This window comes from Haliotis rubra, unplaced genomic scaffold (genome assembly GCF_003918875.1).
Source record: "Haliotis rubra isolate DU_JTF1 unplaced genomic scaffold, ASM391887v1 Scf267, whole genome shotgun sequence".
NCBI lineage: Eukaryota > Metazoa > Mollusca > Gastropoda > Lepetellida > Haliotidae > Haliotis > Haliotis rubra.
The window spans coordinates 349661-360696 of NW_025766747.1; the positions used below are offsets into that span (position 1 = coordinate 349661).

The following is an 11036-nucleotide window of genomic DNA, read 5'->3' on the forward strand; positions in this document are numbered from 1 at the left end:
TTAATGTAAACTGTTTATTGTTAAACAAAATACACAATAGGTAGTTGGTACTTCCATTCTTCAAATCAAACACACACACATTCTTACATTACCAAACACAAATTAGGTTGGTTACTGTTGACAATGGGTTGTCATCCACTACACCTAGTCACATATTTGCATCTTTCAACCTAACTCATCACGGAGCTAGAAAACTTCATATACCAGTCTGTAAATGAATCCAAATGATACATGAGTCCAACCCATCATCGCAGAGCTAGAAGACCACATACACCAGTATGCAGATGGATCCAGTGATACACCAGTCCAGCCCATCATCGCAGAGCTAGAAGACCTCATACACCAGTCTGTAGATGGATCCAGTGATATACCAGTCCAGACGATCGTCATGGAGCTAGAAGACCACATACACCAGTATGCAGATGGATCCAGTGATATACCAGTCCAGCCCATCGTCATGGAGCTAAAAGACCACATACACCAGTCTGTAGATGGATCCAGTGATATACCAGTTCAGCCCATCATCATGGAGCTAGAAGACCTCATACACCAGTCTGTAGATTGACCCAGTGATACACCAGTCCAGACGATCGTCATGGAGCTAGAAGACCTCATACACCAGTCTGTAGATGGATCCAGTGATATACCAGTCCAGCCCATCATCATGGAGCTAAAAGACCTCATACACCAGTCTGTACATGGATCCAGTGATACACCAGTCCAGCCCATCGTCATGGAGCTAAAAGACCTCATACACCAGTCTGTAGATGGATCCAGTGATACACCAGTCCAGCCCATCATCATGGAGCTAAAAGACCACATACACCAGTCTGTAGATGGATCCAGTGATATACCAGTCCAGCCCATCGTCATGGAGCTAGAGGTTACCATACACCAGTCTGTAGATTGACCCAGTGATACACCAATCCAGCCCATCGTCATGGAGCTAGAGGTTACCATACACCAGTCTGAAGATGAAGCCATTGCTGTACCATGGCATGTTGTTCTCTTCACACACCTTGCGGAATGGACTGCGAAACGGGTTAATCTCGGGTGAGGTGCATGTTCCGAGCATCACCCCTCCATGGCGAGGCGAGCACAGTCACAGCTGTACTGACAGTAGTCAGTGAAGTAGGCAGCCATATTGTTCACCTGCAACATAGACTGCAGACTGGGGAGACCCATACATACCTCAGATAAAATCATAACACTTCTTTGAGAATTACACTACTAACTGTGTTACTTTGTGGAATGTATGAATTTCACACTATATTATATTCATGATCAAGTGCAGAAAGTTCAGACAATGAGCAGAATCCCTGTTTTATATGCTGCTACTGGCTAATTCATCAATATTAAAAGGTGGAAGCAACATCTTCAGAAAATTAAGTGTTTGATCTTGATATAAAACTAGTAATGCATAGTTTTCGACAAGAGGAGTGCCAGTATGAAACTAGGATGATAATATAGATTCTAATGTTACATAAAGCTGCACAACAATATATACAGTAAAACGAAGTCAAAGTCACTGTCAAAAGGTTCCACTGCAAACAAACCTTCATTTTCTTGAGAGAAGCTGCCCAGGTCATGTATGCCCCCACGCCAGCATTAAAACCTGTTGGAATAGATCATGTATTTGATTTTGACAACCGTAACCATATAATACTGAATATCACACAGGACAGAGAAGTATCAGCTAGAAGTTTGAAACATCCTAATATACTCTCTAAACAGAGTAGGGGATATTACAGTCACCATGAGAATTATCGGCTTTGTAAAATGACTGGCACAAAACCAAAAGCACCGAGGGAGATGGAGAAGGGGACAGGGAGACTGACAGATGTCTGCCCCATAAAGCACATTTGGGGCATGATTGGGAGGCATACAGGGCAATGTCAAAGGTCACTGACAACAATCACCAAATGGGGCCAAACACTGCAGGTGGAGTGGACAAGACATATTTTTGGAGCTAATTGTTCATAATTAAGGAGACACAGATTCTGGCTCACCTAGCACTAGATGTGGATGTGGCCCTGTGTACTTGTGGTAGAGTGATCGGTGTATTGTAACTGACACGTTTTCTTCTTTGTAAGTTTTCTTATCCACATGCTTTGAAATTTCTGTTCCAACCATGTTGATCTCAAACTTGATATCTGGTAGCAAGCGGCCAAACTCCTACAGATACACAGGGTTCACATTATAATCAAAACACATAATAACAAACATTAAACTATTTTATCATTGTGATGAAAAAGACAATGAAAATACAAAATCCATAAAGAATTCCCCCACTGTTACAAGGGTTCACAATGTTATCCCAACCATACTTCCTGCTAAAAGGTTGAAAATGTACCTCCTTCCCTGTTACAGGTATAACCATGTACCCCTCTCCCTGTTACAGGTATCACCATGTATCCCCCCCTGTTACAGGTATCACCATGTATCCCCTCCTGTTACAGGTTTCACCATGTATCCCCCTCCCGTAACAGGTATCACCATTTATTACCCACGTGGTCAACGTATGGGTAGTTGCATATTAATCTCGTACGTCACACGAGTGTCGTATCGCGTTGACCTGTGTCGTAACGACTTGACCTGAAATTCTAACGATTTGATTGGATAACCGATGACCTCTCAATTAGGTCACATTCTGACGTAACTATTTTTTCATTCATAACAAACACGTGAATTCATTCATTCTACAACTTAAATGCATTGTGGGAATGTAAACATTGCGAACGTTGCGTGTAAAGCTGTTTAATTGTGAGTCGAACTGAGACATTATATCCGTCGAAAAACATAAAGCGCAATGTTTCCACCAGTGATGTTAGCGAATGAAGCAACTGGAAACCAAGAAGCGAGGTGCAGCGGAGTAGTTTACTGTAGGAGGCTGTGCGGTGCGATGGCAACTGACATGCATCGTGGCGTCGGTTACCATGGCAGTGGCGTCATTACTGTGGCGTCATGCAAATATTGTACTACAGTACAAAACTCTTCCGCCAACCTCTTTATGAAACCGGTTTGGTTTGAAACCAAAAACATAACAAAAATACGGCTATTTTGTCAATTTAAATGCATGTAAGGCGTGGGTAATAAATAAAATACCACCTTTCGGTCTCATTACATCACGAATTATCACGAGAGCTTCGTGACCTTCCTATGTTATCTGACCTGCGCTTTCGCTCGGTCAGATACCATAGGAAGGACACTCGTTTCGTATAATTCGTATGTAATGAGACCTCTTGTAGTATTCTCTATGTACCCCCCTCCTGTTACAGGTATCACCATGTATCCCCTCATGTTACAGGTATCACAATGTATCCCCTCCTGCTACAGGTATCACCATGTACCCCCTCATGTTACAGGTATCACCATGTACCCCCCTCCCTGCTACAGGTATCACCATGTATCCTCTCCTGTTACAGGTATCACCATGTATCACCTCCTGTTACAGGTATCACCATGTACCCCCTCATGTAACAGGTATCACCATGTTTCCCCTCATGTTACAGGTATCACCATGTATCCCCTCCTGTTACAGGTATCACCATGTATCCCCTCCTGTTACAGGTATCACCATGTATCCCCTCCTGTTACAGGTATCACCATGTACCCCCTCCCTGTTACAGGTATCACCATGTATGGTATCACCATGTATCCCCTCATGTTACAGGTATCACCATGTATCCCTCCCGTTTACAGGTATCACCATGTACCCCCCTCCCTGTTACAGGTATCACCATGTACCCCCTCCTGTTACAGGTATCACCATGTATCCCCTCATGTTACAGGTATCACCATGTACCCCCTCCTGTTACAGGTATCACCATGTACCCCTTCCTGTTACAGGTATCACAATGCATCCCCTCCAGTTACAGGTATCACCATGTATCCCCTCCTGTTACAGGTATCACCATGTACCCCCTCATGTTACAGGTATCACCATGTATCCCCTCCTGTTACAGGTATCACCATGTATCCCCTCCCGTTACAGATATCACCATGTATCCCCTCCTGTTACAGGTATCACCATGTATCCCCTCATGTTACAGGTATCACCATGTACCCCCTCCTGTTACAGGTATCACCATGTACCCCCTCCTGTTACAGGTATCATCATGTACCCCCTCCTGTTACAGGTATCACCATGTACCCCCTCCTGCTGCTACAGGTATCACCATGTATCCCCTCCCGTTACAGGGATCACCATGTACCCCTCCTGCTACAGGTATCACCATGTATCCCTCCTGCTACAGGTATCACCATGTACCCCCTCCCTGCTACAGGTATCACCATGTACCCCCTCCCTGCTACAGGTATCACCATGTACCCCCCCTCCTGTTACAGATATCACCATGTATCCCCTCCGTTACAGGTATCACCATGTATCCCCTCATGTTACAGGTATCACCAAGTATCACATCCTGTTACAGGTATCACCATGTACCCCCTCCCTGTTACAGATATCACCATGTAACCCAACCCAACCCCCACCCCTGTTACAGGTATCACCATGTATCTCCCTCCCTGTTACAATGTATCCTCTCCCTGATACAGATGACACCACATATCCCCCCTGCATGTTACAATGTATCCTATCCCTGTGCTATTTACCTTAAATATTGGCAGCATCTCGACTTCCTTCTCCACACCCACTAGGTCGATGACATACTGTCTTCCTGCACACACCTTCATACCCGGATCTGGAACAAGGAGAGTTGTGCATCACCAGTCAACATGTTGTCGGTATATATATAACACAAGGGACTTACAGTCTCCAGGAAGACATGCTGTCACACAAGGGACTTACAGTCTCCAGGAAGACATGCTATCAGTGAGGGACTACATAACACAAGGGACTCAGTGTCTAGGATGACATGCTGTCGGTATATAACACAAAGGGACTTACAGTCTCCAGGATGACATGCTGTCGTATGACATGCTGTCGGTATATAACACAAGGGACTTACAGTCTCCAGTGTCTAGGATGACATGATATAACACAAGGGACTCACAGTCTCTAGGAAGACATGTCAGTATATAACACAAAGGGACTCACAGTCTCTAAAGGATGACATGTTGTCAGTATATATAACACAAGGGACTCAGTGTCTAGGATGAGTATATAACACAAGGGACTGTCTCTAGGATCATGTTGTCAGTATATACACAAGGGACTTACAGTCTCCAGGAAGACATGCTGTCAGTACATAACACAAGGGACTCAGTGTCTAGGATGACATGCTGTCGGTATATAACACAAGGGACTTACAGTCTCCAGGAAGACATGCTGTCAGTACATAACACAAGGGACTCAGTGTCTAGGATGACATGCTGTCAGTATATAACACAAGGGACTTACAGTCTCCAGGAAGACATGCTGTCAGTATATAACACAAGGGACTCACAGTGTCTAGGATGACATGTTGTCAGTATATAACACAAGGGACTCACAGTCTCTAGGAAGACATGTTGTCAGTATATGATACAGGGTGAGAGGGAAGCTGAGCAGAACAGCTACTGGTGAGTCCAGCCGGAGTCCTCGCCACTTGTAGTATGATTCCCAGTCAGAGATTGGCTGTGATGGGTCAGATGCTTTGCTGGCAGGAGGGTCGTCCAGCATACAGCTCTCCACAGGTAGAACCACGGGGTCATCACAGGGGGGCAGCTCACCTGAGTTATGTATACAATATTACATTTATAATAAATAACCCGACAGGAGACTAGATTAGTGCAACTCCTCTTTCTGCAACATTTTATTATCCTTACCAGCGAAACTTCAAAGCATTCAAACCACAGAGCTGCTACCCCATACTTGCCACAGAGACCCAATTTCACTTGTCATCAAACCCCCCACTGGCTGCTTGTCAAAAAATGGATAAAATTCAAAATTCTGCTTCTAGCCTACTATGACAACATCTGTCCATAATTCAAATATCTGATAGGTCAACCTAAGCTGAGTGATTCTCTGTTCTAGGGACCTGCACATACTAACATCACCAAACAGCAATAGGCTATCAAACTTTCTCAGTTGCTGACCCTAATCTCTTGAAAAAAACAACATGTTTATCAATAAGAACTTCAATCTTTTCGTTCCCAGTTGAAGACACTACTGAAAAGAAGCCTGTTCCATTATGCATTTAGCACAATACTCAGACTTTTTAACATGTGTACATTTTACATGCACCTTCGAGCACCATCATAAAGATATCAGGTGTTGTATATATTCCTGTTTGTGTTTGGCACCACATACTGACAGTGAGTATACATGGTAAACCTGACTGATACAGATGTATGACAAGTGTATTCACCAAATGGTATGAAGTGCCCCTGGGTGACCCATGTTGTACATTCTCTCCGCCACAGGCCCTGGTTGTACACACCCCTCTCCACCAAGAACTTTTCACAACGCAGAATGTTGAACTCAAATGCCGTTGTCTCTACAAAGTACATAATTGTGTACTAAAGGAAAGAATATCAGTGCTGAGGCTTAGCCTTTCATATAGATAGAGTTATCTCCCTTCTCCTGTCATTGATATGATCATGAGCTTAATGATTCTAGATTCTACCATGACAGACAATGAACTAAGTCACTGAGGCTTAGCCTTTCATATAGATAGAGTTATCTCCCTAGTCCTGTCATTGATATGATCATGAGCTTAATGATTCTAGATTCTACCATGACAGACAATGAACTAAGTCACTGAGGCTTAGCCTTTCATATAGATAGAGTTATCTCCCTTGTCCTGTCATTGATATGATCATGAGCTTAATGATTCTAGATTCTACCATGACAGACAATGAACTAAGTCACTGACCCTAGCCACCCAGTCCATTTGGTTGGCTTGCATGACCAGTAGAGATTACCAGGAACCAATCCAATTAGTAAACATGTGACCAGCACAGGTTGCTGGGGACCAGTCCATTTAGTCAAATTTAGAGGTTGCTGAGGACACAGGAGCCCGAATCTGATGTAAAAAAAAAAGTGACCTATATATATAACTTTTGTTATATATATAGGTCATATTTTCTTTTACATCAGAGTCAGGCGCCTGTGGCTGAGGACTGTTTATTGTCAAGTAAGGTAAAACATAGTGTTGTAGCATGTTTATGGTTAACCCTGCCATATACAACCAACATACAATCTCCAACCATATTGAGTATGTGCACACTTACCTTCCACATAAGCTGTACTGACTGATTTTGGTAAAAGAAACAATTGCTTTAACTGCATCAATATTTTTGTTCAATATTTGTTGAACATTTGACACCTGCAGCAATGACTGAATCTGATCTAACTGGATCTACATGTATTATGTGTAGTAACATTTGAGTAACATATGCTTGTGCTACCATTAACAGAGCCCATTCATTGTGCAGGGTGTGTACCTGGTGCGAAGGTGAAGGGCAGTCGGGTCAGTTCTGCTGTCTTCGACATGAAGTGTTTCATCTTGCCACACCACACTTTATGACTGTGTTCCTTCATATCGCCCTGCAGGGACCAGCCTTTCTTCTGACACTCTCGACTGCAGTAGATCACTGCCTGGCAGGACGAACTAAAATTCAACACTCCATGCAGTAGCCATTTTGGAATAGATGAAGTTAAAAGCAAACATTAGGCAGAGCGACAAAACTGAACCATCAGTGGTAGCAGACACCTACATCACTGGGATACAAGGTCATGCTGAGAGGTAAGAATCTTTTCTGAAGGTCACCATTCCAGAGAGGGATCAACTACTGTACACTGTGAGCTAGTCAGAGTCTTGAAGAACCTTTCACATGTTAGAAGTGTGCAAAGCTGGAGACACATTTCTGCTTAAACATGAAGAAGAGAATCAGGTTAAATCTGCTACAGGTTCTACATGGTAAAATCAATGCACATGTGATCTCACTACAGGCTCATGTACAACAGACTTGCTGAAGTGTGAAGTAAGGACTAACCACGTCTTGAAGAGGTCTGCTGTGCCTCTCCTCCTGCAGATACTGCACTCTCTCATCCAGGGGCTCTCAAGGTCCCTCAAAGGTTCAGCACTCAGGCCAGGAGACACAAATTTAATACCAAGTCTCTTGAGATCCAAAGCATTGTCCCTGAAAGCCAATCATACAGCTCAAGCTTGAAACAGTTTTCCTTCTGTCTTTTTTCACTGACAAACTTTACAGATACACAATGCTGAAAACACATGAAAAATATGACATTAACAATTTGAATCAACATCCTATCAAACCTCGCATAGCAGGAAGTAACCATTAGGAAAATCAGCAAGACATCATTGTGTACACTGACAGCAACTTTCCCTTCTTAACATAGCTGAATCAATCTCTGCCTCATATAAGTTTAATACCATGTTATTTACCCTTTTTACAAAGCCATATTGTTTTGAACTTCCAACATTCATCATTGATATTTCGTTTCTGGAGGAACAAGAAACCTTAAAAACAACATTCAAAACTGTTTTTCGGTGCCCAAATGGGAATGTGCATTGATTTATGTAAACAACACTGCGGGAGGGCAAAGACCAGTGGTCATCTTCATGGGATGTTTGTTGGAGGAAAATTAATCGAATTGATGTCAGCATGATGTCAGTATTTATTTACATTAAAGTGATCACAGTCATGTATCACTGCGATGTAAGACTTGAATATGCATCTTCTCGCTAGACTCGCATGGTTATTTTCACAGCATTGTAAATACTGATTCATATTTTATTTCCATGAAAAGTAGACTATGATTTTCGTATAACTGCATATTCTTTTTAAGGCCGTTATCAACTGATAATGTTCTTGGTATAAACACTGAAAATCTTCTTGATAATGGTTCTTCTATGAATTAATACTGTTCATTTGTTTTATGAATCTAAAGTTTAGTATTCTGATATAAATTATTTTGATTCCTGTGAAAGCAAAGCACTTACTTTGCCAGAGTTTTGTCCATGTATGTTACCATCCTAGGTCGTCGAGCTTGTCTCATCATAGGAAACAGTGTGCAGAAACAGAGGAGGTCATAGCTGTGCTGTGCCATGGAGCAGATGGACATGTCAGTGTGGGTCACACCAACTCCCATCCCAGCCCGATCCACCATGCACAGATAGCGGTATGTAATCCCATCGTCTTGGTTTACTGGTAACAAAGAGAGAGAAACTTTTGAGAGATGAAACACACTGAATCACAGCATATGGGCCCTCCCCAATTCAATACACCAGTTGGACCATGAAGTAACCTTGTGTAAGGACTTTATTTTTCTATGAGAATATGTTCAACTCCACAGGACTGACTGACTGACTGAGTTTGGTTTTACACCGCTTTTAGCAATATTCCAGCAACATCACGGCGGGGACACCAGAAATGGGCTTCACACATTGTACCCATGTGGGGAATCGAACCCGGGTCTTCGGCATGACGAGCCAATGCCATAACCATTAGGCTACCCCATCGCCCCCAACTCCACAGGAGCTCCACTGATGTCACTCATGAATATTTCAAAACAATATGAGAGTAAGTTGACACAATGAGCTAACTGATGCTGTAGGGCTACAAAGAGGCTGTTATTCCTGATTACATTGCATGATCCCTAGTAGTGATGTGGTGCATACTACACACCTTCATACCACACTCCAAACACCTGGTCACTGCTTAATGATACCAGCTATTAAAAATGTGGGATGCAAAAATGATTTCAATATATAAAGACAACTCATATTACACTGTATGCAGAACATCCCTGAGGACTCAAAGGATGACCATGGCAACTGCAGCCCAGTTTGTAATTGTAGGGAGAGTATTCCATGAAATGGCCCCCACCCCATCTGGTTCACATACATTGCATTTGTGAAACATTGCCAGTAAAGCAAATGGTTCATAGATCATAGATCTCAATTTTACAATCTAAAACAAATCATCCTATGATTGCTTTTTCACCTGTTTCCATTTCTTTAATAAACCAGATTGTGTCTTCCATCGGCAATGCTGCTATCTTCTCCTCCTGTCCCTTACATAGGTCCATCTTCCTTCTGATGTCTTCTTCAAATTTTGCAAACCTCTCAGGATCCTCCGCGAAAACCTTGTCCACATATTTCTTAACTTCATCAGATTCAGCATCCATGATGAATTAAGTGTATCAGGACTGAAATCGGTGCTAAAACATTAATAAACAAATAAAAGTATCGTAGATACCATATAGCATAATCATAAAAAAAATTATTAGTGTAAATACATTGGAAAACTATCATAATTGTGAATATGTTCACAAATATGTATAATATAGGCATGTACAGAATATCAGAACAGTTACAAGCTGCTGAATGTTGTTTTGTGTTGGAAAAGCATGCCCTCCTCCAAATCTAGGTGTTCACTGAAGACAGCACGCCCTCAGCCTAATCTAGACCTGTACGTGTCTACTCTGATTAAAACACTGAAATCTTTGAGCTCGATCATGCCGCCATACTCTCCTCAAAACATGGATGTTTGATAAGGGCAGCATGCTCTCCACAACATGCATGTTTGGTAAAAACAGCATAATGTGCTTCAAAGCAGGTGTAAGATCAAGACAGTACGCTATTAGGCTTAGCCAAATCTGGGCGTTATGTCTTGACCTGTTGACTGTAGCGTCCCCACCGCGGCTCTCTGCTTCGGTGATGTGTCTTTCGCTGGCCCTAATTGCCACTATTGCCTTAAATACAATAAACTCTTTGACTTTGACTTGACTATTAACACCTTTGTCAAGCTGTCAGTTAACTTCAATCAAAGCATTATAGTTTATCTTTCCGTTCTAAATTTCTATCATGTTTTACAGTTTAGATGAATGATTGCCGGTATATCAATCACAAAGCGAGAAACATGATAAACATGTTAAGGATGCACTGACATAATTCAAATTGCCAGTTCTAGTTTCCGAATCGGCAGTGTGTCGCCAGCCTACAATGCCTCTACGTGTCATTAGGACAACCGTTAGATATGTGTTGAGAAACGGACATCAGTCAACATTTGCTAAACACTTCTTACCGAAGCGTTCTTTCGTCGCACGCCACTCAGAGTTATCT

General features: G+C 42.4%; 1 protein-coding gene across 1 annotated transcript; it reads right to left on the reverse strand.

Annotated features, from left to right (window-relative positions):
* Positions 1-11036, reverse strand: LOC124280394 (zinc finger MYND domain-containing protein 15-like). The gene is given in 12 exon segments (XM_046716296.1): positions 1-1083; positions 1086-1152; positions 1557-1615; positions 2010-2175; positions 4615-4703; positions 5455-5673; positions 6312-6440; positions 7390-7556; positions 7942-8088; positions 8913-9117; positions 9916-10132; positions 10999-11036. Coding segments are annotated over 11 exon segments (1569 nt in total). The 5' UTR covers positions 10100-10132; positions 10999-11036; the 3' UTR covers positions 1-946.